Source organism: Saprolegnia parasitica, assembly GCF_000151545.1.
Source record: "Saprolegnia parasitica CBS 223.65 unplaced genomic scaffold supercont2.2, whole genome shotgun sequence".
Lineage (NCBI taxonomy): Eukaryota > Oomycota > Saprolegniomycetes > Saprolegniales > Saprolegniaceae > Saprolegnia > Saprolegnia parasitica.
The window spans coordinates 1,336,281-1,363,290 of record NW_012156396.1 but is presented as its reverse complement, the minus strand read 5'-3'; the positions used below and the strand labels follow the sequence as shown (position 1 = coordinate 1,363,290).

The following is a 27,010-nucleotide window of genomic DNA, read 5'->3' as shown; positions in this document are numbered from 1 at the left end:
TCGGCAGTTGGTACCTAATAGCTGTGGCACCTTAATTTCGGTCGCATCCGAGCGACGCATGCATTTTGTGAAAAGTGGAATGTTGGTTGATCACCTGCGTGCGTCTTTGCAGTTTGCCGATCGCCTCCCGTCGAGCAAGATGATGTCCGAGAGAACGCTCCTGGTGCATGACCCGCTGCGGCGCATGGCGCTGCAGGCGAAGGAAGAGCCCAAGGTCCAAGTTGCAGCCGAGCTCGCGTCCCTCCTGCGGCTTGCCGGTCCCATGGTGCGGCATCCAACGCGCGCAAATCCCGCTCCACTTTCACGCCTTAGGTCTTGACGCTGCTGCTCGAGTACTTGCCCGGCGTCACCAACGTCGTCTTGGCCGGACAAATGCCAGGAAGCAGCGTGTCGGCCAAGTACGTGGCCGCGGCCGCCATGTCGAGCACGGTACCACACCCTCAAGGTGGGCATCATCTCCGTCCCGTACATAGTACCTCAACGTCACGTCGATGGCAATCGTGCTGGGCTTCGCGACGGCCGTCGATACGCTCGGATCGAAAGGCCCCTTCAAGCGCGACGAGCTCCTTCCGAGCGCGTGCATGGCTTTTGCCGTCGTACGACGACCTCGTGGAGGTTCTGCGTGCTCAATATGGGCCAAATTGCCTAGATGTGCGTGCCCATGGGTCTCCTCAACGTCCACGCAGCGTCCATTCTGCGCTTCTTGGGCCAAGACCCGTCGCTCGCGCTCCTCGCGGGCGAGATCATCCAGTGGTCGACGCTGGGCCTGCCGTTCCTCTTCCTCTACGAAGTGCTCAAGAAGCAACTGCACCTCCAAGGCATCGTTGGGCCTCCGATCCTTGTCGCCATCACGAGCAACGTACTGCACATTGCGCTGGGGTATTCGCTCTCGCAGTTTACGAGCCTTGGCGTCGTGGGCGTCGGCATCGCACGGGCTGTCGCGTACCTCGCGCTGCCAGGCCTGCTGCTCTGGCACATGCAGCGGCGCGGCCTTGTGTCGTCATGGGCGCTTCCGACGCGCGCAAGCATCTGCACGTTTGCGCGCTACGGCCTTCCGGGCACGGCGACCATGCAGCTCGAGTGGGGCGCGCTGGCGCTGCTCGTGCTCGTCTCGGGCATGCTCCCCGACCCGATCACGGCCGTCGGCGTCAATTCGGTCGGTGCTTTTTGTTGATCCATGAAGAATGACGTGGCAGCGTAGATTTTCGTGACCTTGCTCTCGCTCTTGTACGTGCTCTTTTACGGCCTCTCGCTCGCGATCGCGGCGCGCCTCCGGTTTTTTCTGGCGGCCAACCGCCCGCGCCACGCCGCCGCGACCATGCAGCTCGGCTACGCGGTGTGCATCGTGGGCGCAACGGTCACTTGCAGCAGCATCTTCTTTGGGCGTTCGCTGCTCTCGACGGTCTTCCTCGCGTACGACCCCAGCATTCGCACGTACGCTCCGATGGTTGTCGCTACGATCGATGGCATTGATGGCGCGTAGGCGGGCGACTCTGGCCGTGCTCTTTGTGGTGCCGCTGCATTTCTTTGATGCGCTCAACGCCGTCTCGCAAGGTATCTTGCGCGGCATCGACCGCCCGGGCTTTGCGACGTGCGTCAACGTTGTCGCCTACTACGTCGTGGGCCTCCTCCTCGCGGCGTACTGCGCCTTCTTCCTACATCTCGACCTCGAAGGGCTCTGGATCGGGTACGCGCTCGGCCTCGTCTTTGCGGGCGGCGTCTACTGGGTCCTCTTGAGCCACATCAGCTGGAAGCGCATGGCGTTTGAGGCATTTACGCGAGCCCAGGTCCCCCACCTCCCCATTGTGTAATGCGTGCCACGAGTCGCCATCTGATTGGACCATTCGAATTTTTGGTTGCTTTTGATTGGTTTACCGTTTCAATGGGATCGCAAACGGTGAAAATTGTGGACGGAGCAGCACGTTGGTGCATGCGGCTGAGATCAACTCGTTGATTCCGATGCCGGAGGAGTAGCTCGTCCGGCTGCTTACGCCGAGCTCTTGGTCTGCCATCATACGATGTAATGAGTGGTCTGCACGATGCACGTATGATAGATAGGCCATGACGGTGGTATCTGTCGAGCCCTAGTTCAAGCTCCAACTCATCCTGCTATCACCACGGGCACTGTGGCAGAGGCGGCATCAAAGTCTTTTGCTCGAGGCGTTTGTTACGAGGCGCTGCTCGCACCACGCTTGACGCGAGCAGTCAACCAGATCTGTGGAGGATGCGTATGCACGCACCGCGCCGTCGCCAGCATACACCCCCGATCAGTGACAAGTGATCCCTCGCGAGAAAGCTGGCGTCAAACTTGCATATCAGATATCACCGTGCCTCACCAAGGGCAGACGAGCGTGGTCCATTCGTGGCCAGTCTTTGGCCGAGGGCGACCAAAGATGCCAACAGAAGAGGAACGGTCCGTCATCCCCACAGCGCACATGCACCATGGCAAGCTGCATCGACCAAATCCTGTTGACGCATGGGACGAGCTCGCCATTTAGTCTGCTCGAGCGTAGTTAAGATCTTATAGTAATACGCGCGACGGCGAGCGCACGTGGGTGCGAACGCTGGGTGCCAAGATTCTTGTCGGTCGACTTGGCCTTTCTGAGGAAACTTCGAAGGACCAATCCGCGGTCGCGACGGCGTTTCGTCGCGTTTGATTGGCCGCCTTTTCCGGCTCTATCACGAGCAACCTCATTTTGCAATCCGATGGCCGGGCATCAAGCAGTTGTGCGCAAGGAGGAGAAGCTTCCGCTTGTCAAGGACCACTCGGACCACACGCTCTGCCTCCACGCCCAGGAGGAGACGCTGCCCGATGCGCGCGAAGAGTGGTGGCACCTCGTCACGCTCGCGGGGCCCGTGGTACGTTCCTGCCGGTGGCCTTCTCCGTGCTTAGCCCATGGCACGTAGATCTTTACACTGCTCATGGAGTACATTCCGAGCTCGACCAACATTGTGCTTGTTGGCCAAATGCAGTCGGAGCTCACCAAGGAGTACGTGGACGCGGCCGCCATCTCGGGCATGGTACGCCTATCGCTTTATGCATCGGATGTGCTCATGCGGCGACGACGACTAGTACCTTACGATCACGTCGCTCTCGGCGGGTCTGGGCATGTCGACGGCCATGGACACGCTTTGCAACCAAGCGGCGGGCGCGGGCCACACGTACAAGTTTGGCATCTACCTCCAGAGCGCGCTCCTTGGCCTCAGCATTGTGTTCGTACCGGTGTTTTTCCTCAACTGGTTCTGCGGCGACATCCTCGTGCTGCTTGGGCAAGACGCGTCCATCTCGCACATGGCCGGCGTCTTCACGCGCTGGACAATTCCTGGCCTGCCCTTCCTCTTCGTCTACGAGATCCTCAAGAAGATGATCCAGGCCCACGACATTGTGATGCCGATGCTGGTCATGACGTTCCTCAGCAACGTCATCCACGTCGGTCTTGGCTACTACTTGGTGCACCACACGAGCCTCGGCTTTTATGGCGCGTCGATCGCGCGGAGCATTGCGTACGTCGCGCTTCTCCTCATGATGGTCCCGTATTTTCTCATCAACCCGCTCTACCGCGAGTGGGAGCTGCGCTGGAGCTACGCCGACGCCCGCGCCCACCTCTGGCAGTTCTTCAAGTTTGGTCTCCCGGGTCTCTTTATGCTCGTCTTTGAGTACGGCGCGTTTGAGATTCTCACGTTGCTCTCCGGTCTCATGCCCAACGCCGTCGTCACGATCGGTGTCAACTCGGTACTTTCGCTCTATGTTTCAAGTGAACTGATATCTTGATAGATCATGACCAACACGATCGCCCTCATCTACATGATCACTTTGGCATTGCGACGTCGGCCAACATCCGCGTCGGTAACATGCTCGGCGGTAACAAGCCGCACCACGCCGAGCTCATCATGAAGATGGCGTACTCGCTCTGCCTCTGCTGCACGCTCGCGACGGGCGCGCTCATCTTCTTCTCGCGCAGCATCCTGCCGCAAGTCTTTATCAACGACCCCGAAGTCATTGCGTACGCAAAAATGATCTCTACCGTGTGCTTGGATGACGAAATGGACTCGTCGTAGGCGTGCGACGACGGCCCTTGTGTTTGTGATTCCGCTGCACATGAGCGACGCCATGAACGCCGTCTCGCAGGGCGTGCTCCAGTCGATGGGGCAGCAGCACATTGCGACCATCACGAACGGCTGCGCGTACTACATGGTCGGCATTCCCACCGCGTGCGTTCTCGGCTTCTACTTGGAGTGGAGCATCGAAGGGCTCTGGGCCGGCTTCACCTTTGGGTCGATTGCGGCCTGCACCGTCTACTATTTCGTCTTGCGCCGCGTCAACTGGCCCAAGATGGCCCAAGACGCTGTCTTGCGCACAGAAGAGTAGGTCCAAATAAGCTTGAAATAAGCTTCAACACGCTCCTTGGGTAACGGTATTGACCAATCGCAAGCCGCGGTCGCGATCTTGGCGAAAGGGCGCACGCATGGCGGCAGTGCAGGCACACGAATTCGAGCTCGACCTCTCGGCCGTGCGCGCTCGCAACACGGTCTTGTCGCGGACGTATGGGCGCCAAGTGCTCTTGACCAAGGCGGCGAAGGACCGCGAGGGCCCGGCCAGCGCGCGACGGAGCAGCCCACCGACGCGACCGCCGAACCGTGGTGTGCAGACCGCACGCGCTCCGGCCCGCGGTTCGTCCATCGAATCCATCTTGCTGCAGCGGCAGCAGCAACCCGCGAAGCGCCGCCTCAAGCGACGCCAGCGACCTTGTCGACTCGCTCGAGGTCGCGCTGCGAGCCATGGAGGCGCAGTCGGTGCAGCGGCGCATTGTCGCGAGCCCGTCGCGCCCCGTCATGGCGCTAGATGGACGCAGAAACAAGGCGCCCGCAGAGAGGTCGAGAGAAGCGTGGTTCCAGAAGCAAGAGTACTACCTGCGCAAGCGGCGCGTGGCTGAGAGCGATCGCGCCACGTATCTCACAACGCCATCGCTCGCCATCAAGCCGATAAGCATCGAGATATTGAGAACGCTGCAGTCCAACGACGACGCGCTCCAGCTCCAAGGTGCATCGCGCAGTGCAGAATAGTTCCCTATACCGCCTTTCTAGGCCGCCTGTATGCTCAAAAGCTCGACGGGCTCCGACGCAAGTTGCAAAGCACAGCGCAGACCATTGACGCGCTGCGACGGCGGGGCGCGCCGCTCTCCGACGTCGACGCGTGCAGAGAGGCCATCGAGGCCATGGAGAGCGCGATCGCTGTGTTTCGGTCCAACCAGCACGCGCAGTTTGACGACCTCGTCGTGCACGAAGGCCAGCTCGAGCGCGACGTACTCATCTCGATACACGTGGTATACGCAGTGGATGATGATGCGCATGGCACTGTAGCTGCACCGCTTTGAGACCAAGATGGATGCGTGGTCCAACGAGCGCCCGATCGACCGCCCGACAACGGGCAAGGCGCCGCGAGTAGCCGCCGCCAATGACGTCGAGACGCGTCAGGACATTGAGCGCGTCCGCATGCTTGATAGCCTCTTGCACGAGACGGGCGATGCGTGCGGCGGCTGGGCGTACGACGACCACGCGCACTTTGTCGCAGTGCTCCACGCGTCGGGCCTCACCGACCCGGACGACCTCGTGTCCTACTTTACAGCCAGCACGGTTCGCAGCGACGATGACGGCCACAACAACCACGACGACGACGACGACGGTCACAACGACGACGACGACGACGCGGTCGCCAACGAGATTGCACTCCTCGACCAACGCGCGTCCGTTGCTGCCAAGCTCGGCCTCTTTAGGACCAAGTGCCACGCCAAGCTGCCGTTCAAGACGACGAGCGCGGTGCAGACGCACCTCGAGTGGTACGCGCAGCACCTCTCGCTGCTGCAGGCCAAGAAGAAGACGATTGTGAATTGGCGAGAGCGCAAGAAGAGTCTGGAGCGGCGCGAAACAACCGCAGCGAGCCATACTAGTACGAACGAGCGCCCTCGGTCGTCGCGGAACGTGACCGAGCGCCAGCGGAAGAAGACGCAGATTCTCGAGTGGAAGGCGGCGAAAGCGCAGCAGTCGCAGCGCGTTGAACCAGAGACGCTCACTGCGCAGGCGTCCGTGGCGACGCTCGTACCTTCCAGAGACGTAGACCACTTTTGCTCATCGAATCGCTAGAAACGCATCGAGATCAAGCAAAAGATCGCACTCTACAAGCTCGAGAAGGAAGAGGAGCAGATGCGGCAAGCGAGTCTCTCGGAGCTCATGAAGCCCATGGCCCGCGCACCCTCCAAGGTCCGTGCAACGAATATGCAACTCGCTGAGGATGAGGCTGGTAGGAGCAACTCATGACGTCGGCCGAGCGGGCCGTCCACGCCGCGAAAGCGCGCCTCGAGAAGGTGCTTGCCAGCGCTGCCGCAACGCGCCAGGCAGCAGAGCTACCACTTCGGCCCAAGTCGTCTCGACAGCTACTCGCCAGCGCGAGCTCGGACCTGCTCAAGCCGACTGCGGCGTCGGCGGCGCGGGCCGTGACGCCCGACGAGGTAGAGCAGCAGAGCGCGGCGCGGGCCGCGCGCGCCGCCCATCGCGGCTACATTCCTGGGGCAGACGGAGCCACGCACGTCAAAGGCCGGAGCTTCGGCCACGTACCCAGCCAGCCCCGTGCGACGCCGGAGTGGCGCAAGCGTATCTAACTCAACGTGTATCGGTTTTTGAGTTTCTTTTGAGTATTGCCGTATTAATATATCTTTTGAATTTTGCTCGATAAACCTGTAAGACATAGTATCGAGTCTCGTAGGCTCTGGTGGTGGAACCAGCATTGCAGCAGGTCGAGGAGGTTGAGCGCAGTAGTAGCATGAGCCAGCGATTTCCGATGCCCCGGTGGTACGAACGCGACGCTCCGTGGACAGAGCTTAAGCTGCGTGTAGGGCTGGCGCCCCGACGCATGCCAACGTCAAGGGCCACGTTGAAGTCGTCAAGGATGGCACCGTGCTGGACAAGGTCGCCATCGGCCAGCAAGCCTGCACCGTCTTTGGCCGCAATGGCGACGTCTGCGATGTCGAGCTCGCGCACGAGACGATCTCGCGGCAGCACGCTGCCATCGTGCACACAAAGACGGGCTCAATCGAGATCATGGACCTCGGCTCGGCCCAAGGCACAACGGTGGACGGCGAGCCTCTCCGTGGGGACGAGCGACGGGCCTTGACCAACGGCAGCGAAGTCCGCTTTGGTAAAAGCTCGCGCGTGTACATTCTTCGCGGTCTGCATGCGAAGGACGAAGCCCCAGCGCCGCTGCCTGTGGCGGCGGACGAGATCGCGTCGCTGCCGACGGGTTTTGCCAAGCAAGGCACGACGAAACAGCTCAGCCAGAAGGAGCTCGAGCGCAAGCAGCGCGAAGAAGAGATCCGCAAGATGACGATGGACATGATGGCGTCGGCGCCGCAATTCACGAGCGTCGCCGTCGATGCGCCCGCGCCGACCGAAGCGGTAGATGAAAAGGAAGAAGACGACGAAGACGATGACCAAGATGACGATGGCGACAAGAAGAAGTCGTCGCTCTACGACTCGGGCCCCGAGTCCGACTCGGACGACGACGAGGGCCAGGACGACGTCGCGCAGCGCTACAGCATCCCGGTGACAAACGAAGTCGTGCTCTCGGCGCACGCCAAGACCGTCTCGTGCATCGCCGTCGACGCGTCCGGCGGCCGCGTCGCGACAGGCTCGATGGACTACCACATGAAGCTCTGGGATTTCGCAGGCATGGCGCGCCACGTCCGGCCCTTCCGCGACTCGGAGGTCGAAGATGGCCATCCGCTCATGGCGCTGAGCTACAGTCCGACCGGCGATCGCGTACTCCTCGCTACTTGCCGTCCTCGAAGCCTCTAATGCGTTTTTTGTAGGTCCTCGCGGTCACGGGCTCGGCGCAGCCCAAGGTCTTTTCCCGCGAAGGCGTCTTCGAGCTTCAGTTCACAAAGGGCGACCCGTACCTGCTGGACATGGTCCATACAAAGGGCCACACGGCGTCGTGCTCGGGCGGCATGTGGCACCCGCTGCTGAAGGACACGATGATCACGTCTGGCTTGGACGGCGCCGTGCGCGTCTGGAAGCTGAACGGCAAGACGTCGTTCGACAAGCTTCTGAACGATGCGGTGCTCAAGCTCAAGTCGCGCCAGGGGAAGCGCACCGAGGTGACGGCCTGCGCCTACAGCGTGGACGGCGGCTTGATTGCGGGCGCGACGACCGACGCGCTGGTCTACGCGTACGATTTGCGCCGGTCCACGCCGGCGCGGCGTGGAAGCTGGACGCGCACAAGCCCGGGAGCCCGGACCTGGGCATCTCGAGCATCCGGTTCTCGCCCGACAACAAGATGCTCGCGACGCGGTCCGCCAGCGACGACTGCGTCAAGCTCTGGGACATGCGCAAGCCGAGTACCCCCGTCAAGACGGTATCTCTACCTCGTTGAGTGGCGACTCAGTTCTGGATTAGTATCAAGGTATCGAGAACGTTTTTTCGATGGCGAATCTCGCCTTCAACGGCGTCGGGTCGGCGCTCGTCGCCGGGTCCAGCGTGCGTGCGGGGTCGGGCGACCGCGGCCAAGTCCACTTCCTCGACGTCTACACGGCGACAACGGCGCCGCTGCGGTCGATTCCCATGGCCGAGGACGAGAGCGCCGTCAGCGTCGCGTGGCACGCCGGCATCAACCAAGTACGCCACCTGGAACCTCAATCTCAATCTCAACATCGTGTAGGTGTTTGTGGGCGGGAGCTCGAGCAACGTCCGCGTGCTCTACGACCCGGCCTTGAGCTCCAAGGGCGTCCTCTTGAGCGCGACCAAGAAGCTCCCGGTCGCCACCGCCGGCTTCGTGCGCCTCGACTCGCTCAGCGAAGGGCGCGTCGTGAACCCGCACGCGCTGCCCATGTACCGCGAGACAACGACCAAGGTCACGAAGCGCAAGTACGCCAAGGTGCGCATGGACCCGATCGCGTCGCAGATCCCGGAGCGGCCGCTCACGGGCGTCGGCGTGGCCGGGCGCACGGGCGGCAACACGTTTACGCAGTACTTTATGCGCGACCACGTCAAGTCGGCGTCGATCCGCAGCGAGGACCCGCGCGAAGCAATCCTCAAGTACGCGAAAGCGGCGGCCGAGAACCCGACGTTCCTCGGCTCGGCGTACGCCGACTCGCAGCCGCAGGACAAGCTCGACGCGCGCTACAAGCTCGCAAAGCAGACGTTCGAAGAGGAGAAGATTGCAAAGGAGGAAGAGGCGCGCCGGCTCCTCGACATTTAAGAGAAGACGACAAAGATGAAGAAGGTGGGGAAGAAGAGGGTTGTGTGTCGAACCTAACTTACAAATATACAAATCTATGCAGCCATCGACGTTGCGAGAGACCGGGGTGGTGTTTACTCGTCGTCGCTGGCGTCGTCGCTGGCGTCGTCGCTACCGGCGTCGTCGTCGCTCGCGGCCGCGGCGGCCGGCTCAGGCTTGGCGGCTTCGGGCACGACCTTGGCCTTGCCGAGGAAGTGCGGCTTCAAGAGCTTGTTCATCGAGAACATGGTGACCGACGGCTCGCCAAAGAGCGACGTGAGCAGCTCGTTGCAGATGATTTCTTGCTTGTTTTCGGGGTTCTGGAGCTCGTTCTCCTTGATGTACGCCCAGAGACGCTTGACGACCTGCGGGCGGCTCAGCACCGACTCGCCGAGGATCGCGCCGAGTTCCTTCGAGAGCTCGAGCGGCGCGTTGATGCCCGTGTTGGGCGCCGGCGCCGCGCGCTTGGGCTTCTCGCCCTTCTCCTTGCCAGCGGCGGCCGACTTGCGCGCGGCCTTGACCGCCTTCTTGCGTTCCTTCTCGGCCGTCTTGGCCTCGTCTTCTTCGCTCGACTCGCCGTCGCGGATGATGTCGTCCCAGCCATTGACGACTTCCGACTCCTTCTTGACATGGCGCTTGAGGAACTTGTTCATGGAAAACATCGTGAACGAGTCGCGCTTGAAAACGCCCTTCAACGTGTCGTCGAGCAAGATCGTGCGCTTGTCCGACGGGTCCTGGAGGCCGTGGTCGCGGATGTAGTCCCACATCTTCTTGACGAGCTGCGGGCGCGACGACTTGTCGACGCCGAGCACCTGCGCGAGCTCGGGGCTCAAGACCATCTCGGACGCAAAGCCACCGCCGCCGCCGCCTTCCTTCTTGGGCGCGCGCTTCTTGGGCGCCGCCTTGGTCTTGGTGACCTTGGCGCGCTTGGCCGGCGGTGCGTCGTCCTCCGAGTCGTTCTCATCGTCGTCGTCGTCGTCGTCGTTTTGCTCCTCGATGATCTTGGTGATCTGCGCGTTGATAAAGGTCTTTTGCTCTTCCATGGACTCGCCAAACTGCGTCTCGAGCTGCTTGCGCACCATCTTGCGCGAGAGCGTCTCGAGGTCCGAGGACGCGAGGATCTTGCGGATCGCCTTGGCGAGGTCCGTCGTCTTGGTCTTCATGCTGCAGAGGGAAATGGCGGAGTAGCGTTTTTTGGCTGCCCCCCGACTGAGTGGCGGTAGGGTTACCCCGAGGTCCACACGCAATGGTCCCACTTCCCTTGCGGCGTACGCCAATGAAAAAGGACCATTGCATCCGATACGTTTCGCGCCTCCATCTATATATATACAGCGCCAACCCCCTCTCCGAGATCGAATATATTGGAGACGATCGGATATTGGCTCATTTCGCATTATAGCCAATCGTTTTCCTCGAGAAGCCAGGGACACGATTCCATTGGCGGATATATTGCTGTTCAGCTCTCGGCTGACAGGACCAGCATCTTGTTCGCCCTGTACAAAGAAGAGAACGCGACCATGGAGGGCATGGAGGCGGCGGCTGTATACACGTGGTAGATAGCGTTAAGGCGCAGAAAACGCGGTCAACAAGCCAGCGTCAAGTGGGTGGTGCGGCGACGACGCTCGAGACACGCACACGTACAGTTGCGTGCGCGTAGACTCCGGGGTTTCTCCGGGAAAAAGGCGGTATCCTACCGCAACGATCTTTGAGCAAGCAAAGAAGGAAGAAGAAAGAGGATGGGAAGCCAGCCATGGGGAGCGGTGCGACTGCTGCTGGTCGGCTGGGCAGCGAGCACTGCGGCAAGCACTGCGGCGCCGTCGCAAGTGCACTTGGCGATCGCCGGCGACGACTTCGGAGGCATGGCCTTCTCGTGGGTCACGCCAACGGCCAGCGCATCGGTGGTCAAGTACGGTCGCGACCCGGCCGCGCTCGACGGCCGCGCCACGGCGACGACGCCCAGCGCACGATACACCTTTTGCAACTACACGTCCGGCTACAACCACCATGTGGTCGTGCCGACTCTCGCCCCGCGATCCACCTACTTCTGTACACGCGCCACGGACCATGCGCATCATCTCATTACGGTTGCCATAGATATCGTGGGCAGCGACGAGTCGGGCTGGTCCGCGCCGACGGCTTTCAAGACGCCGCCGCAGCGTGGCGACATGGCGGCGCCGCTTTCGATCGCGATCCTCGGCGACCTCGGGCAAACCGAGAACTCGCAGCGCACGCTGGCGCACGTCCAGGCGCAGCCGAACCTCGACGCGGTCTTCGTGGCAGGTAGAATGCTACGTTGCGTTGCGGCGTCTTTTGCTCTTTGCGTAGGTGACTTGTCGTACGCAGACACGGTCCAAGAGCGATGGGATTCTTGGGGGCAGCTGGTTGGACCGTCGACGGCCACGACGCCATGGTACTCCTCTCGATGCGGGCATCTGATGCGACGTACATGTACTAGGATGGTCGGACCCGGCAACCACGAAATCGAGCTTTCGTGCAACTTGCAGCCGTTCGTCGCGTACCAAGCGCGCTTCCGCATGCCGGCGGCCGAGAGCGGCGCGCCGCGCGGCAACCTCTTTTACTCGTTCGATCTCGGGATGCTGCACACGATCGTGCTGACGCCGTACGTGCCGACGTTTCGCGGCTCTTCGCAGTACGCGTGGCTGCAGCGCGACTTGGCGCGCGTCGACCGGGCGCGCACGCCATGGATCGTTGTGCTTATGCACGCGCCGTGGTACAACAGCAACACGGCGCACCAGAACCACCATGAGCCGCAGCACGTCATGAGAAAAGATATGGAGACGCTGCTCTACGAGGCCCGCGTCAACGCTGTCTTTGCGGGCCACGTCCACGCGTACGAGCGGTCGCGTCCCGTATACAAGGACTCGCCACACCAACATGGACCGGTGTACATCACCATTGGCGACGGCGGCAACCGCGAAGGCCTCGCCGAGACGTTCCTCGAGCCCGCACCGGCGTGGTCGGCCTATCGCGCGGCCAAGTACGCGTCCATATATGAGAGAGGATGACGACCATATCTTATGGTTAGATATGGGTACGGGCACCTCGACGTTGCCAACGCTTCCCACGCGCGCTTTACATGGCGCGTCGCCGACGGTGTCGCCGACCACGTCTGGCTGGAGCAGCCACGAGACGTCTCGAGCGTCAACTAGAAGCGTCGGGGCGGTAGCTACGGCGCTACGAATAATAGTTTGTGGCTCTAAGAATCTGGATCTGGATGAGATGATGACGCACACCAGATAAGGACAGCGATCATGCAGGACTGGCTTGATAGAATAGTGGAAGAGACGCTATCTGGGCTGGCGAGAGTAGGGCGATTTTGCTAGAGACACCAACTCTTTGTGGACGCCGGCTGCGCATCCGTTTTTTCTGCCCAGCGTCGCAGGCGCCAGACGAAATCTGGGTTGCTACTTGTTGAAGCCCGTTTCTCGACCGCACCTTTGGCCCAAGGTCGGCAACATCTGGAGCCACGTGCAGCCATGTGGGCAATCATCTCTGTAGACGCGGCGCCTGCCCGCACGACTGATAGCAACCAGTGTCGTCGTCATACCGTCTTTTCACATCGTATTGTACGCCAACGACGGGCGCCACGACTCGCAGCAGCTGCGCCGGGTGTACAATCGGCGGCCGTAGAAACACCGTGTGTGACGTGGCGACGTTGAAGCTTCCTTTCTTTTGGTAATACGCGCGCCGTCCACCTCTTGGAGCTCCAGTCGCACGGTACTCGGCGCTGGATGTCGACCACACTTGAGCTGTGATTACGACAGCCCTAAGCTGGTTCGCGGACGCTCGCAAATCGTATGCTCGCCGTTTGCGAACGATCATTTTGCAATTGCCCCGAGGATGCTCACACCGGCAACGACACCGCGCGACGATCCGTCCAAGAAGCGGCGGCGGCCCGAGACGACGACCAACGCCGTGCCTGGCCAGGGCCCGTGGACCAACGAAGAGCACGAGCGCTTCCTCCTCGGCATTCGTCTCTTCCCGGAAGGGCCGTGGAAGGCCGTGGCCGAGTTTGTGCAGACGCGCAACGCCAAGCAGACGCAAACGCACATGCAAAAGTGCAAGGAGAAGATGCTGCGGAAGCTCCGGACCATGGACATCAACGTCGACGACGTCTCGGCCGCGTACGACGCCTCGACCAAGGCCATGGGCACCATCAAGACGTTCAAGCAGCTGCACTACAAGCAGTGCGAGGACGCCAAGCTGCCGGACGTTCACCCAATTCCGTTCGACCCGACAAAGACGCCGGCGACCGACGACGCGATCGAGCTGCACGTCTTTGCGTCCATCGCGAACATGATGAACTTTGACGAGTGCCTCGACTTCTTCCTCGACGACATGGCGCCGGCGCTCCTCGGCGACGACGACGACGCGTACTAGCCATCATCCACTGACCTTGTTTAATTTAACCCTCGTCTGCATGTATTACTACTGCGGTTAATCCATGGATCTCTCAATATGTACCGGTACTGGAGTCGACGATCGACCACGGAGGCTGGCCTTTCTCTCCGTCCTCCGAATAAAGTGGGTACGCCTCTTGTATTGAAGACGGCGCCGATCGTGCCGACAGGCGATGAGCCATGGAACCACGACGAGCGAGGAAGACGACGAGGAAGACCGCGCGCTTCAACAAGACGGCAACGGGACAGGCGGCGTCTGGTCCTGACCCATATGAAAATTTGGAGATTGCGCGCCAAGGCCACGCCAACAAATACTACGGTACACGCGGCGACGACGACGGTGGCACCTGGTCGTTGTCGTTTCCACAGCACCGATAACGCAGCATTAAACACGATGCAACGAGGCTGCGCTTCCTGGCATAGACGCTCAGGACGTCGTCGGAGGTCGCAGCACCCGCCATGCAAACGCGCGCGGTTGGCACAGCCGGAGGGGACGGACTCTCTTGAGCGCAGCGCGTACGCGGGCTTTGGAGGCTCGGATGGTTCGAGTCGCCGGAACCTATCGACGATGGTGGTGGTGGGTGCTGATTCGCGTGCTACATACCTCAGTCGACGTTGTCTTGAGTAGCCCGCACGCTAGCAACGCCACCGCAATGTCTTGTGGTAGTATGGACGTCCGGTCGGCAAGGTCGGCAATGGATACCGCCTTGGACGTCGCAGCGAGTTCTCGCAGGACGCGATGCTTCCAGTATTCCACGTAGGCGGCGTGGCCGTGCGCCGAGAGGGGTCGCTCGGGCGTCCCGACCTGGCCGTCGTGCGCCGAGATGGCGTACGAGATGGAAATCAGGAGCGTGCCGTACCCGTGCCGCTGGTACGGCGGCAGCACGACGATGCACGAGAGGTTGTAGCCCTCGGGCGACGCCTTCTCCTTGGAGAAGTACCCGACGATGTGGCTTCCGTCGTCGTCGACGCGGCAAAGCACGTAGAAGCGGAAGCGCGTCACGTCGTAATACAGCGTCTTTTGGTCCATGAAGAGCTTGGCGAGGAGGCAGAGGTTCTGCGCGTACGTCGGCTCGCGCTTGCCGTCGACGGCGTAGAGAGCAAGACGGTCGCCTCTTTCGTAGTAGACGCGAGGCCCGGGCGGCGTCGTAAGCGCGCAGTCGGACCGCTTGTGGTGCTGCAGAAACCGCTTCGAGCTCGTGTACCCGAGGCAGTGTTCGCAGAGGTAGAGCGTCCCGTCCGGGTACGCGCTCGCGGGGTATGGGCTCGGGTACCATGTGTCGATGACGAAGCGACCGAGCTCGATGCGAGGAACCTGGCGCATGAGCGCTGCGCTCTCGAGGTCCATGCGCTGGAACCGGGCCCGCGGGTCGTCGTCGTCATCGCGGGTCTCGATGGATCGCTTGCGCTTCCTCGCCAGCATGGTCGCGTCAAGGGCGCGCTTCCCCTGGCGGTTCATGATGGAGCGTCGTCGTAGCATCGTCCTCCTTCCTCTTCCTAGCGCTTCTTCTTCCTTGCGCTTCCCCGCGCCGATGGCCAAGACGAGCGCTTCCACCTTGGCTGCGCGAGAGCGCATTTTTAATCCACCGGGCGGCATATTATTTTAATATAGACGCATCCAATATACAGATTCAGTCTACATTATAGATTGGTATTTAAATACAATAGAATGGCCTCGGCAACGTGGCCGCGTGCTAGAACGTTCGCCACATTATTTTAACCCTGCATTTGTACAATTCATTTTAATACTCTCGCAACGCACTGTGTAATTGTATACATGATTGATGCACAAAATAAAATACCGATTATAATATGTGGTCCACCGGAGCAGCCTGTGATTGGTGGCATGGCCCTCAAGGCCATCTGTGGGGCTGCCAGCGCATGGCCCAAGGCAACTCTGACCATGCCAGCCCAAGACCCACGTGCTAGCGACGAGCGCCAGAGGACGCCTGCCCGCGCACCCCGACTACACATGTGACGTCAATGGATCAGTGCACCGAGGCGGCTAACCCGGTGGAGGACAAGTGGACAGCGCAGAAGCAAAGCACTGGCGCGAGGCACCTGGTCGAACAGACACTCGTCCACAGTATCCAGCTGCACACACAAGGTATATACAAGGAGGACTAAACTTCGGTCGATGGCTCTGATCAGCGCATTTCCTCTACACTTGCGCGAGCTTACGCAGGTGCTCGAACGTGTACAGCGACGACGAGTGGCCGTCGCTCCACACGACAGCAAACGCGTAGTTGCCCTTGCGCTGGACGGCGGTGGGTCGGATGTCATCCGGGATCGTTTCCGGGTCGAGGAGCTAGCGCGACGATCAGACAATTCATTGCAGACTCTCGGACGTACGGGCTTGCCCGTGAACTCTTCGATGCACGCAGCGCACCGACACCTAGAGCGACCGTACATCCTTTGCTTTTCGATTGACATCAACGTACTGCGCACGCAGCTCGACGGGCGGCAAGATGACCTCGTGCGCGCTCTCGCTCGTGTAGAAGCGGAGCACAATACCGCGCTTGGAGTCGTACAGGAGCTCGGGTGCGAGCTTGGAGAGGTGCTTGAGCTTCACGCACTCTTCGGCGACCTAGAGAGACGCGTCAGTCGCAGTGTCTTGGCCCTCGACGTGCCGTGATTGCCAGCGATTCGAATGTCACCGAGACCTCGGGCAGCGCATCGGTGAGCACCAATGGCCTAGTCGACGGTGAGAACACTCCGCACGGTGTCGACATCCGGTGGACCGTCCAGCGTCGGCACTATCGCTCGTGGACTCGGCCATCGGGAACTGAAACGTGTGCTGAATGTCAAACGACTGCTGCAACTGCTTGAGGTGCCCGTGTCCTACGCGCCGCTGAAGACAGAGACGGCCGTGCAGTGTCGCTACCGAACGGGTAGTGGCGGTGGCCGTGAGCGCAGTCGAAGTACGACATGTTCTCGACCACCGCGCTCGTCGGGATCTACGCACCATACATCATCAGTCGAGCGACGGGCAATCTCGTCGCACCTTGAGGTCCTCAAACATCGAAATGCCCTTTTCCACATCGACAAAGCTAGACAGAATGCAGGATGCCATCGTGACATCGAAACTCAAACCTGAGTTTTTGCGGCGTCGTGACAATGACGGCGGTCGTGATGGCCGTCTGCTGCGCGAGGGACATGTGGATGTCGCCCGTGCCCGGCGGCATATCGATGACCAAGTAGTCGAGCGCGCCCCACTCGGTGCCAAGGACGAGCTGGTCAATCACCTTGGACACCATCGCACCGCGCATGACAGCGGCGCCTTTGCCTACGTACCCACTTGAAAGAAACATCATATCGACTCGGTCGAGGTACCGCCTGCGCCCGGCGCGGCCTTGCTGTTGACGAACCCAAACGACATGCACTCGACGCCGTGGTAACGTACGGGCTCGACGAAGGACGGGTTCGTCTTGGACTTGCGAATGCCGCGGTCGTCCGGTGAGATCATGGTCGGCAAGCTCGGGCCATACACGTCTGCGTCCAGGAGCCCCACGCGCGCACCGCGCTTCTGAAGCCTACGGACAAGCAGCTCAGCATGCAAACAACACGGGAATGGCAAGGTACGCAAAGGCGAGGTTGACGGCGACAGTCGACTTGCCGACGCCGCCCTTGCAGCTCGAGACTGCGACGATGTTGCTGACGTTGGCAAGCGCCGAGTGACGCGGCGCTTGCGGATTCCGCGTCGACGCCGATGCCAGCGAGACGTTGGCGCGCGAGACCCACGGAAGGCTCTGGATCGCCTCCGTAGCCTCGGCAATCCACTGGTCGTTCTGGCGCAGCACGCGCGACGGCGTCTCAATGTCCAGCGAGACGCAATGGTCGGGCTGGATGACCAAGTTCTAATACCCATGCATCACGAACGTTCTTGATGCTCCTTCGCCTTGCGTACCTTGATGCGGCCGAGCGTCGGCAAGTCTGCGTTGAGCAGGTCGTCCTTGACACTGCGGAGGCGCTCCATGACCTCGGCCTCCATGGCTGCGAGCTTCCGCGGCGACAGCGTCGTCAAGCCCGCCGTACGCGCAAGGCGCACCGCGCGCCAGCCCTTGAACCCGATCATGCGAAACACACTTTGAGCGACTCCGCCCCTTTTTACCGCGTAGGTTTAATATTTAACGTGTTTTTTCACCTGGGTTGCCAAAAGCAAAACGCGAGTAATATTGCACCGTGCTGCGTTAAACAGAATTTAGGTCTAATAGGTTACGAGCGCTTCTTGAGCACGAACGCGACACCGACAGCCAGCGCGACCGTTGCCGCCGCCAGCGCCACGCGCGTGTCGAGCGTTTTCCCAAAGACGCGGAGGCCCGGCGCCGGCGGAATCTGCTTGGTCATGAGCTCGCCCTCGCCCTCGACCTCAAACCCGAGCTTGCGGTAAAAGTTGCGGACGCCGACGCCGGCAATGACAGCCATCTTGGTGTAGCCTTGTGCGCGCGCAATCTCTTCGGCCTTGAGCATGAGCTGCGTGCCAAAGCCGATGTGCTGCGGCTTGGACTTGTCGCCGCTGTTAACGGCCACGAGCTGCCCGTAGACGTGGAGCTCGCGCACGAGCGCGCAGCCTTCGAGCTCCGGAAAGACCCCCGCGCCGGCCGTCGGCGAGAGGCGAAGACGGCAAAACCCGCAAATGGTCGACTCGTCCGGGGTCTCAAAGCTGAGAAAGTACTCGGTGCCGTCGTTGGCTTCGTACGTGCGCGTGATGAGGATCGCCTTGGTCGCCGCGCGCGCGTCGCTCTTGATTTCGCGGCACCGGATGCAGCGGCACGTGCGGCCGGCCTGCTCCATGCGCTTCAGAATCACTTGGCGCAAGTTGGGCTCGTCGACGCCACCGAGAATGTACTGCGACGGAATGTCGCGGATGACGCGGTTGAGCCGGATCCACGGATGCACCTGCGCCTTGATGTCCATGAGGAGCGCCATGAGCTCGTGGTCCGAGTACGGCACGTATTCGCCAGCGTCGTACCAGCGCTTGATGACAGTCCACGGCGTCACTTCGCACGGGTAAATCTTCCACTGGTCGGCCTGCAAGTCGGGCGAGTGCAAGACGTACTCGAACATCGCGCGGTCCAGCTCGACCGAGCTGCCCGGGAGGTTGGGCATGAGATGGATGTCGGTCTTGTAGCCGCAGTCGCGCAGGAGCTTCATCGCGCGCTTCGCATCGGTCGTCGTACACCCGCGGTTGATCTTTTTCAAAATACCCTCGTCCGTGTGCTGGATGCCGAGCTGGACGCGCGTGCAGCCAAAGCGCCGGAAGCGCCGGAGCTCGTCCGGCGTGATGCAGTCCGGTCGCGTCTCGAGCGTGATGCCAATGATCTTGACCGACGTTGTCTCGTTCTCTTTCTTTTCTTCGTCCAGCGACTTGCGATCGCGCTTGACACGGTCGTGGAACGTGTTGGCTGCATAGAAGAGATCGCGGATGAGCCTAAGTCGTGCCTAAGAGCAGTGTACATCGAGAACAGCGAGGACGTACTCTTCCTGGTACGAGACAGGGTACGACGCCCATGTACCCCCGAGCACGAGCAGCTCAATCTTGTCGACCGGGTGGCCGTTCAGCGCCAGCGTCACGCAGCGGTCGCAAAACTGCAGCACCGGATCGAACGAGTTGCGGTTCGCGCGCAGCACGCTCGGCTCGTCGTGGAGATACGACCGCGGCTGGTCCGGTTCGTTCGGGCAGTAGTAGCAGTTCCATTGGCAGCTAAACTTTTGGCCGTGCGGGTACGGGCTCGTGAGCACCGTCACAACAAGGACGCCACTCTGGCTCTTCCCGGCCTTCTTGACGAGGAGGTTGTCAATCTCGAGGTGCGGCGGCGCCTCGCCGCGCTTGACGAGTGCGTTGTAGACGAACTTGATCTGCGACTTCTTCGGAAGCGTCTTGTACTGCCGGCGCAGCAAGATGAACGTCTTCTCGAGCGCGCGGGGCGTCTGCGGGTTGGCCTCGACGACAAACTTGGTCATGGCCTCGAACTTGGGCCACTCGTCCGCCGGGATGAGCTCGTCGTACTGGCGGTAGATGTCTTCGAGGCTGTTGATCGGGTCGTCGCGGCCGCCACTGCGCTTGTATGTGTTCGGGTCGTTCTCGCGCTTCTTGGCGTCGCGCGCCAGCGCTTCCGCGTCCATGTCCAAGCTGTCGGCCATCGCGTCCCCAGGAATCGGAAAACGGGTTTCGATTGGTGGTGGTTCGGAGGATATTGGATTCCAGAGGTAATCACCTCTAGAAATCGATATTGAAGTTGGCATCAAGTTCCCGCGCAAATGTCAACCCTCCAATGCCATGCTCGTTGGCGCAGAGCTGTGCAATATCGTACTCAAGTACGTATGTGGACCATGAAGAATCTCTTGCACGAGGCACTGTGCTGCAACCAATATCGTAATGACTTCACTCGAACGTCACACTCAGATTCTCTAGCGCGGATTGGAGACTTGTAGACTTAGAGTGGGTACTGCACGGAGCGGCGCTGACAGTCGTAAAACTGAGCGGTTGGCGCCAACGTCGACTCGAACGCAGCAACGCCGCGGGCAAGAATGTCTCTGGCTTCCGTGCCACGAGGAAGCATCGCGTCTGCGAGACGGGCTGCGGCCGTCGGAGAGATGCGGAACGGCGCACCATCCTCTGCCCCACGGCGCGGCAAGTCGTCCATGCGCAGAGTCCGAGAGAACCCGTCTTCGAGTTGCATCTCGAGGCTCCAAAGAAAGGGCTCTATGCACATCGCATTTGACATTGCAACGGTTGCCACATCACATGCAGAGCGTACCCGAGAGCAACGAGCGCAAACGGTCGGGCAGAAAGGCGTCGTAGACCACGTAGAACGTCGGAACCCGATCAGTTCCGGCCTGGGCGTGGGCAAGCGCGTCTTGCGCCAACTGTCGGATCATGGCAACGTTCAAGCCCAAGAGCTTGCCGACCGCGCAGACGTCGACAAGCCATTGGACCTTCTTGAAGTGTGCACATGAAGTGACAAACGATGCGAGATCGGCGAGTACGATGCCTTGCTATATAGCAATAGAGACATGCTTCAACAGGGATATATACATGGCTACGAGCGTACCAGACCCAGCCAGTGTGTAAGATCGCGTTGCAGTTTGTAGATGCCAACCTGACGCATGTACCGCAAGGAAGAAGCATCGTCTTGGAGGAGCGTCAGCGGCGCAACGGGAAAACTCTCGGATGCGTCTTGAACGTAACGCTGTTGCTGTGCCTGCTGCACGAGCTGCCGCAAAAACACGGCGAGCTCGCTAGAATTGTGGCTGTGGATCAAAGGCAAGACAGAGCCTTGTTCGAAGCACGACTGAAGCTCATGAACGACCTCGACGACCGATGCCGTCGATGCCGCAGTGTACGCAAGGCCGTGCCACGCTTTCTCGAGCAAATCCATGTCGGGGCGCAGCAGTGTCGATGCGTGGGACGGATCATCGACCGCATCTACAGCTCATGTAAGAAAGCAGCTACCGTAGCAACGAGATACCATACCGAGCGTCGAGAGCAAAATGCTGTCGGGCTCCAAAATGAGCTGCTTGATGTCCATGGCGGTCCCGGTTGTCGGCCATGGCAACGTCAAGGCCGCACCGTTCGCTTCAATGCTCTACATAGACAGCAAAGTCGCATACTACTATCATATCATAGAAATCCTACCCGCTCGATCCATTCGAGGAACAAGAGGTGGCGCTTAAAGTGCACGGGGAACGGGTCATTGAAGCAATCTTTGAGCGTCGCATCGGTGAGCGTCTCCAAGTTGCCAATGCAAATGACGGATGCGCTGAGCGGAGGCGGTTTGCAGCCAAGTGCCGAGACGTTCTCAATGCCTTCCCACGTCGAGTACACCTAGACCATCCATCGTTCAATGATGCTACTCTGGGATAGGGAGGTGACCTTGACCGTCGGCTGCAAGGTCCACGGAATGTTGAAGAGCATGTAGCCGGCCATCACTTGGACGCGCGTGACCTTGTTGCTGCTCGGCGCCTCGGCCGCGATACATGCCATGGTCGACTCCAAGGCTGCGTCAAGCGATCGGAGGGCGTCGGGCTGCCTGGTTGACTGCACGACGTTGGTTACCCGGTACGAGCGCTCATCAAACTTCTGCCCAAGGTACCCTCCTTGATGGCCGACCAGAATCTCGATGTTCATGGCTTCGTCCTTCGTGATGGCCCGCACGAACGCCGCCAAGACATCGCGCGCTTTGGTCTCTGGAAGCACGGCGAGAAGATCGCTGTTCACGACCACGTCGCATGGAAGGACATCGCTGAGTGCATTGGGCAGCTTCGCACTTCCTCCATGAATCTCTTCCGTCATGCTCGAGACGAGGGGCCACTCGATGCTCGTCGGCAGCGTCGGGTGGAGCTCCATGACGAGCACGAAGGCCTCGCTCTGCGTGAAGGCGACCGACGGGTGGAAGACGCGCGGTCGATGCACATGCACGAGAGCGAGTCGGTCGACGAGCGCGTATCCCCGCGAGATGGCTTCACGGAGCCCATGCAGCAGCCCGTCCTCGGCCAGCGCTCCCGCCATGATCGCCGCCAGACCTTGTGAAAATGGATCCCCAGTATTTCTCACCGTGGGAAATATGTGTTTTACACATCCGGTGGCAAATAACCACGATCTGCCAACTCGCGATCGATCGGTCATACAAACAAGGTACATGAGCATCAACTGGGAACATGACCATTGTGTTAGTACATGGACCGGAATAGATGCGACTACTTGGAGCTCAGGAGGCGCATCCACTGATCTGGCGAGCCCGACACGAGGTAGCCGACAACCATCTGCCGCGCGCGACGCGGAAGGCCCCACACTTGCGGCGCATCGACGTCCTGCTGAACGCCGCCGCAAAAGCCCAAGTACGAAATCGTTTCAAGCAGGTGCGCCGGCGGAATCTGGCCCTCGCAGCGCAGCGTGTGCTCGCGGAAGTTGGCCATCATCCACTTGAGGCGCGATAGAGGTAGCTGCAGCGCCGCCGTCTTGTTGATGCGGCGTACCTGACCGTCTTTGGCAACAAAGACCCACTGCTCTGCGTCCCAGACCGTCATGGCCTTGCCGCTTGACGCGCAGCGCCACTTGAGATGCTCGAGGCAGCCATCGTAGCCGTCGTTGCCAGGCGCAGGCTTGTCACGGCTGCAAATGCGCGCGTTCAGCACCTCTTGCGGGAAGAACGGACGCAGTCGGTGCAGGACGACCTAGAAGGCACCTTGCTACATGCAACGTCCTGGATATATCGAAACACACGCATAATACCTCGTTGTGGCCGCAGGGCTTGCCATAGGGGCCGCCCCACTCGGCAGCGTCGGACGGCTTGGGGTTGGGCTCCCACGTGCTCTTCTTCTTCTTGTCGAAGAGCTCGGCGCGTACTTGAAGCGACGTGCTGTCTTTCGACGCTCCGTGTCGCACCGACCCGTCCCACTCGCCGCCAAACGCGGCGCCCGACGCAGCATCGAGCCATTGGGTCTGCGCCGAGAGCCGCGTCGCGTGCAGCGACATGCCCGTGGCTGCCGATTGCACGTGGAGTCCGACAGCAGTCATCTTTGCCTTCATGCCCGCAGGTCGACAGGGCCCGAGTGCGTGAGCGGGAAGCCCATGTGGAGGAAGAGTTTTTCGGCAAGAGACGCCAGCTTTTGGTGGTTGGCCGACGGCTTGGCCTTGGGCGCGTCGTCGGCGTCGAGCCCGGACGCAGACGCGAGCTTTTGGATCCATTGCGCTTCGTTATCGACGTCTTGCGTCGTGAGCTCATGGATCGTCTTGGCCATCGCGGCGCGCGAAGATGCTTTTTGCAGCGCGAGCTTGTTCCAAAGCGGGACAGGCGACCAGTCGCTGGCCGGCGCCGCGTCCTTCTCCAGCACCACGTAGACAACGCCATTCGATGTGCTCGGTGTACAGTTGACGTACACGGAGCTTGGCGACGCCAGGCCTTTCGCCAAGTGCTCGGTGGCCACGAGGACCATCGACGACGACGACCGGTACTTCTCGAGTGTCTGCTGGCGCTGCGTGGCCGGGGTCTTGGCGTGGACCGCGAGGGCCGTGAAACCAAGGTGCTTGAGCGCTCCAGCGACCATCTGAGGCTGCAAGAGCGCGTGGCCCTTGTTCGGCACAACGACAAGCGCACGGCGCATGCGATGCATGTCGAAGAGAGCGTAAACGGCCCCGACAAAGTCCTCGGGGCGGGAGACGTGCACATACTGCACCGACGTCGGCACCGGAGCAGCCTTTGCCGCATCAGCCTTGGCAGACGACGCAACGGTCGCCTTTGCGACAGCAGTAGGCGTCTCTGCCGTGACAAGGCCGCTCGACGTTAGCGCGCGCTGGTGCTTCTTTCCTTGCTCGTGCATGGCCTTGGCACCCATCGTCACGTCCAAATCGCACACGACGCAGTGGTACACGCCCCCGGCCTTGGGCTTTGGCGCGTCCTTGGCAGGCTTGCTCTCGGTGGTCTTTTGCTTCTTCGCGTCGGCCTTCTTGACATCTTTCTTGGCCTTCTTGGGCGCAGGCCTAGAACAGATATATGTAAGGCGATGGGTATCACGCGCGGTATCCGTACGCCTCAGTCGCACGCAGCAAGGACGGGTTCACCACCACAAAGTCGCTGCCGCCACGGCTCTTGGGCGCCGACTCGCGCGGGCGCTTCGTGCTCTTCGCCATCGTGTTGTGTTATCCGGACACATCACTGGATTGTCCGGATGGCATCCCTTCGCAACGCGTACTCGCCTTCGAGCAAGCTTAGCGCTCGTCCCGCAAAGCGTCAATCCAGCGACTGTAAAGAAGAGATAGTGAACGCTTCAATAATACTCTCCGAAGGTCCTGCTACTGCACGTACTACCGCACCAGCAGGGTAGAGTACCCGGTCTTCTGTCGACTCGTCTGGCCAGTGGTTTCCTTGCTTCTAGCGCGTGTGCAGTACTCCCAACTAAGCACACATAGCTTAGGGGTGCTTGGTGCAGCTAGCGGGCCGTTGCACCGAGGGTCGGTTGTTGCCTTTCTTGCCAAACCTTCGAGCGCCGAGCGTTGTGATTGGCGCCGAAGCGTCACGCCGCACGCCCATTGGCTGCGGGGCGATCCATTCCCAAAGGGTGCGCGAAACGGCTCGCACTCGGCGCGGATTGGCTGCCAATTTTTCGGCGACGTTTGATTGGCCGCCAATCTTTCGACAACGAAACACCCCCGCAGCGCCAAGCCCGCGCTCCAAAGTCTCATTACGGATTTTCCCTCTGGTCTCTCGAGTGCCTCCAACACAGCGACTACCATGCAAGTGAAGTTCCTCCTCGGTGTCCTCGCCGGCGTCTCGGCCGCCAGCTACAAGCCCCAGCAGGGATACAAGCAGCAGCCCCAGGCCTATGGCAACCCGGGCTACGGCAACCCGGGCTACGGCAACCCGAGTTACGACAACGATGGCTACGGCAACCACGGGTACGGCTACGACAAGCCGCAGCCGACGTACGCGGCGCCGTCGTACGCGCCGTACAAGAGCCACTACAAGGTTGACACGACGGCACCGTACCCGTACACGTACTTCTCGGCGGATCACAAGAAGGATCAGCTCAGCATCCCAAAGCTTGGCGACTACCACTGCTTCTTGACGGGCGCCCCGTGGACGACGTGCGGCCGGAAGAGCCTCACCAACTACTTCCTCGACCAGTGCCTCGTCTTTTACGTGCAAATGTCGGCCAACGTCAACGGCATCTGCGGTGGCAAGCCGCCCAAGCCGACGCCGGACGCCCGAGCCCAAGGCGCACAACGACGATTACTACAGCCCCGACTACCCGTCCGAACCGACGCCCAAGCCCACGACGCGCAAGCCCAAGACCGGCGGCTACGGTGCAGTCACGAGCGCCCGGGTACGGCGAGAGCGCCGACTATGTCGAAGACGTCGATGCGTCGTCGCCGGCGTACCTCCAGGAGAAGTGCTACCAAAAGTCGTTTGTGTCGATCACGACGGCGACGGTCATGTGCCTCACGGAGAACTACATCCGCGTCAACTTCATCGAGCACTACGCGGCGCGCGCGTGCGGGAACCCGATCGAGGGCCCGATCTTGTACCTCAAGAAGCTGCACGCGTTCATCAAGAACGTCCGCGATTGCACGGGCAACGACGCTGTGACCAAGTTCCCGAACCTCTACAAGTCGTTCAAGACGACCGACGGCCTCGCGTACAACCCGAACGCGCCCTTTTACGACACCGACAGCGGCGTCAAGACGTACCAGTACACGAGCGGCGAGGCGTCGGGCCTTGGCGCCTACACGGTTGGCAACAAGTTCCTCTGCGCCAACACGGACGAGCTCGTCGAATCCTCCAACGCCAAGTACAGCCACGTCTACCTCCATGTGCCGAGCACCAACCACTACTCATTGACCGACAAGCGGGTGCCGGGAGCGGAATCGCAGCCCTTGGATATCTCCGCCAGCATGTACGCGACGTGCACGCAGTCGAAAGCCAACACCAAACTTGAAGACCAAGTCTACCGCTATTGCCAAAACGCAGACTACACGTCGGACCAGTCGCTCCGCAGCCTCTACGACTCGGTGCATTACGTCGAGAAGGTCACGACAGCGCTTCGCCGCCCGCTCACGATTGCCGAGATTGCGGTTCGCAGCGCCGGTGTCCACGAGCAGCCGATCCTTGAAGGCTTCGGTATCATGTACTACTGCGGCTTCTACGCGTGCGTGGCCAACCATGACGGTGACGCGAACCAGTGCTACCCGGCCTTCAAGGAGGACAATGATTGGAACGTGCCGAACCCGTCGACCAAGACCAAGTCGGCCGAAATCAACGACTGCATTGACGATGGCTACCTCTCGACCGACGACATTGCGCAGAACTTGGACGTGACTGCTTACGTTGATGCGCTCGCCCGTCGCAACTACATTTGCCTCGCCGAAAACGTGATCGTCGACTTTCTCACGCTCATCTACCCGGACTGGAACCTCGAAAACGACGCCCTCACCCTCGTCTATGGCCGCCACTTGGCCGATGAACGCTGCTACGCCGAACTGTCGTTCAAGGACGAGAACAACGACGTGTCCCCGGCGCCGTGCACTTCCAACGTCGAGCTTTACAACATGCTCGAGACCGCGCTCGCCTCGCTGTCTGCGACGTGCAAGGAGAACAAGGTCGCGACGCGCGAACCCTGGAGCGAGCCCGAGCCGCACTACAACGGCCACTACAACAAGGGTCAGGTCTACCCCAAGGCGCCCGTCTACAAGGCTTAGGCGCGCCGCGTCGCCTCTGGCAGTGCTGACAGGGTCAAGACGACTGGTCTTGGCTGCTGTTCCTTCGGTCTCACCGAGTGACAGGGCTGCCTCGAATCCACCTCATGTAGCCGACAATAAATA

The 27,010-nt window shown here is 60.8% G+C and overlaps 14 protein-coding genes across 14 annotated transcripts; 7 read left to right on the top strand and 7 right to left on the bottom strand.

The window, feature by feature from the left end:
• Positions 1–491: 491 nt before the first annotated feature.
• On the top strand, positions 492–1,863 carry SPRG_01134 (hypothetical protein; the record flags this gene model as incomplete). The annotated part of the gene is made up of 4 exons (XM_012339333.1): positions 492–596; positions 650–1,156; positions 1,202–1,434; positions 1,484–1,863. The coding sequence occupies 4 exons, from the start codon at positions 492–494 to the stop codon at positions 1,809–1,811; spliced, it is 1,173 nt and encodes a 390-aa protein (XP_012194723.1). The 3' UTR covers positions 1,812–1,863.
• Positions 1,864–2,706: 843 nt separating this feature from the next.
• Positions 2,707–4,369, top strand: SPRG_01133 (hypothetical protein; the record flags this gene model as incomplete). The annotated part of the gene is made up of 5 exons (XM_012339332.1): positions 2,707–2,859; positions 2,908–3,021; positions 3,074–3,722; positions 3,776–4,004; positions 4,060–4,369. 5 exons carry the CDS (start codon positions 2,707–2,709, stop codon positions 4,367–4,369), a joined length of 1,455 nt encoding a protein of 484 aa, XP_012194722.1.
• A 73-nt stretch (positions 4,370–4,442) lies between these two features.
• On the top strand, positions 4,443–6,670 carry SPRG_01132 (hypothetical protein). Its single transcript, XM_012339331.1, has 6 exons — positions 4,443–4,675; positions 4,701–5,041; positions 5,086–5,303; positions 5,362–6,096; positions 6,142–6,258; positions 6,303–6,670. The coding sequence occupies exons 1-6, from the start codon at positions 4,467–4,469 to the stop codon at positions 6,654–6,656; spliced, it is 1,974 nt and encodes a 657-aa protein (XP_012194721.1). The 5' UTR covers positions 4,443–4,466; the 3' UTR covers positions 6,657–6,670.
• A 147-nt stretch (positions 6,671–6,817) lies between these two features.
• SPRG_01131 (hypothetical protein) lies at positions 6,818–9,250 on the top strand (the record flags this gene model as incomplete). Its single annotated transcript, XM_012339330.1, has 6 exons — positions 6,818–6,846; positions 6,891–7,812; positions 7,863–8,213; positions 8,261–8,407; positions 8,449–8,667; positions 8,711–9,250. The coding sequence occupies 6 exons, from the start codon at positions 6,818–6,820 to the stop codon at positions 9,248–9,250; spliced, it is 2,208 nt and encodes a 735-aa protein (XP_012194720.1).
• A 24-nt stretch (positions 9,251–9,274) lies between these two features.
• On the bottom strand, positions 9,275–10,534 carry SPRG_01130 (hypothetical protein). Its single transcript, XM_012339329.1, has one exon. The coding sequence runs from the start codon at positions 10,429–10,431 to the stop codon at positions 9,364–9,366; it is 1,068 nt and encodes a 355-aa protein (XP_012194719.1). The 5' UTR covers positions 10,432–10,534; the 3' UTR covers positions 9,275–9,363.
• A 441-nt stretch (positions 10,535–10,975) lies between these two features.
• Positions 10,976–12,509, top strand: SPRG_01129 (hypothetical protein). The gene is made up of 5 exons (XM_012339328.1): positions 10,976–11,314; positions 11,363–11,548; positions 11,594–11,678; positions 11,724–12,266; positions 12,315–12,509. Exons 1-5 carry the CDS (start codon positions 11,005–11,007, stop codon positions 12,436–12,438), a joined length of 1,248 nt encoding a protein of 415 aa, XP_012194718.1. The 5' UTR covers positions 10,976–11,004; the 3' UTR covers positions 12,439–12,509.
• A 620-nt stretch (positions 12,510–13,129) lies between these two features.
• Positions 13,130–13,669, top strand: SPRG_01128 (hypothetical protein; the record flags this gene model as incomplete). Its single annotated transcript, XM_012339327.1, has 1 exon — positions 13,130–13,669. One exon carries the CDS (start codon positions 13,130–13,132, stop codon positions 13,667–13,669), a length of 540 nt encoding a protein of 179 aa, XP_012194717.1.
• A 625-nt stretch (positions 13,670–14,294) lies between these two features.
• SPRG_01127 (hypothetical protein) lies at positions 14,295–15,148 on the bottom strand (the record flags this gene model as incomplete). The annotated part of the gene is made up of 2 exons (XM_012339326.1): positions 14,295–14,325; positions 14,364–15,148. 2 exons carry the CDS (start codon positions 15,146–15,148, stop codon positions 14,295–14,297), a joined length of 816 nt encoding a protein of 271 aa, XP_012194716.1.
• A 630-nt stretch (positions 15,149–15,778) lies between these two features.
• On the bottom strand, positions 15,779–17,777 carry SPRG_01126 (hypothetical protein). Its single transcript, XM_012339325.1, has 11 exons — positions 17,597–17,777; positions 17,272–17,546; positions 17,023–17,222; positions 16,783–16,975; positions 16,694–16,739; positions 16,574–16,646; positions 16,431–16,530; positions 16,320–16,383; positions 16,131–16,276; positions 16,042–16,084; positions 15,779–15,997 (listed from the first exon to the last, which is right to left on the bottom strand). The coding sequence occupies exons 1-11, from the start codon at positions 17,762–17,764 to the stop codon at positions 15,851–15,853; spliced, it is 1,455 nt and encodes a 484-aa protein (XP_012194715.1). The 5' UTR covers positions 17,765–17,777; the 3' UTR covers positions 15,779–15,850.
• Positions 17,778–17,904: 127 nt separating this feature from the next.
• Positions 17,905–19,833, bottom strand: SPRG_01125 (hypothetical protein; the record flags this gene model as incomplete). The annotated part of the gene is made up of 2 exons (XM_012339324.1): positions 17,905–19,120; positions 19,169–19,833. The coding sequence occupies 2 exons, from the start codon at positions 19,831–19,833 to the stop codon at positions 17,905–17,907; spliced, it is 1,881 nt and encodes a 626-aa protein (XP_012194714.1).
• A 242-nt stretch (positions 19,834–20,075) lies between these two features.
• SPRG_01124 (hypothetical protein) lies at positions 20,076–22,201 on the bottom strand (the record flags this gene model as incomplete). The annotated part of the gene is made up of 6 exons (XM_012339323.1): positions 20,076–20,395; positions 20,451–20,688; positions 20,745–21,118; positions 21,167–21,278; positions 21,329–21,517; positions 21,566–22,201. The coding sequence occupies 6 exons, from the start codon at positions 22,199–22,201 to the stop codon at positions 20,127–20,129; spliced, it is 1,818 nt and encodes a 605-aa protein (XP_012194713.1). The 3' UTR covers positions 20,076–20,126.
• Positions 22,202–22,339: 138 nt separating this feature from the next.
• SPRG_01123 (hypothetical protein) lies at positions 22,340–23,209 on the bottom strand (the record flags this gene model as incomplete). Its single annotated transcript, XM_012339322.1, has 2 exons — positions 22,340–22,866; positions 22,925–23,209. The coding sequence occupies 2 exons, from the start codon at positions 23,207–23,209 to the stop codon at positions 22,390–22,392; spliced, it is 762 nt and encodes a 253-aa protein (XP_012194712.1). The 3' UTR covers positions 22,340–22,389.
• Positions 23,210–23,217: 8 nt separating this feature from the next.
• On the bottom strand, positions 23,218–24,322 carry SPRG_01122 (hypothetical protein; the record flags this gene model as incomplete). The annotated part of the gene is made up of 2 exons (XM_012339321.1): positions 23,218–24,172; positions 24,222–24,322. 2 exons carry the CDS (start codon positions 24,320–24,322, stop codon positions 23,218–23,220), a joined length of 1,056 nt encoding a protein of 351 aa, XP_012194711.1.
• Positions 24,323–24,923: 601 nt separating this feature from the next.
• On the top strand, positions 24,924–26,887 carry SPRG_01121 (hypothetical protein; the record flags this gene model as incomplete). Its single annotated transcript, XM_012339320.1, has 2 exons — positions 24,924–25,515; positions 25,545–26,887. 2 exons carry the CDS (start codon positions 24,924–24,926, stop codon positions 26,885–26,887), a joined length of 1,935 nt encoding a protein of 644 aa, XP_012194710.1.
• Positions 26,888–27,010: the final 123 nt, after the last annotated feature.

What these genes read in the sequence shown, in the direction of transcription:
- SPRG_01132 (XM_012339331.1), top strand. Translation starts at nt 4,467, where the DNA reads ATGGCGGCAGTGCAGGCACACGAATTCGAGCTCGACCTCTCGGCCGTG. An exon ending in CGCGCTCCGGCCCGCGGTTC is followed by an intron (nt 4,676 to 4,700) that starts GTCCATCGAATC and finishes ATCTTGCTGCAG; the next exon opens with CGGCAGCAGCAACCCGCGAA. An exon ending in AGGCGTCCGTGGCGACGCTC is followed by an intron (nt 6,097 to 6,141) that starts GTACCTTCCAGA and finishes TCGAATCGCTAG; the next exon opens with AAACGCATCGAGATCAAGCA.
- SPRG_01130 (XM_012339329.1), bottom strand. Translation starts at nt 10,431, where the DNA reads ATGAAGACCAAGACGACGGACCTCGCCAAGGCGATCCGCAAGATCCTC.
- SPRG_01129 (XM_012339328.1), top strand. Translation starts at nt 11,005, where the DNA reads ATGGGAAGCCAGCCATGGGGAGCGGTGCGACTGCTGCTGGTCGGCTGG. An exon ending in CGACGCGGTCTTCGTGGCAG is followed by an intron (nt 11,549 to 11,593) that starts GTAGAATGCTAC and finishes CTCTTTGCGTAG; the next exon opens with GTGACTTGTCGTACGCAGAC. An exon ending in TCGGCCTATCGCGCGGCCAA is followed by an intron (nt 12,267 to 12,314) that starts GTACGCGTCCAT and finishes TCTTATGGTTAG; the next exon opens with ATATGGGTACGGGCACCTCG.
- SPRG_01126 (XM_012339325.1), bottom strand. Translation starts at nt 17,764, where the DNA reads ATGATCGGGTTCAAGGGCTGGCGCGCGGTGCGCCTTGCGCGTACGGCG. An exon ending in GGCCGCGCCGGGCGCAGGCG is followed by an intron (nt 16,976 to 17,022) that starts GTACCTCGACCG and finishes GTGGGTACGTAG; the next exon opens with GCAAAGGCGCCGCTGTCATG. An exon ending in ACGACGCCGCAAAAACTCAG is followed by an intron (nt 16,740 to 16,782) that starts GTTTGAGTTTCG and finishes CATTCTGTCTAG; the next exon opens with CTTTGTCGATGTGGAAAAGG.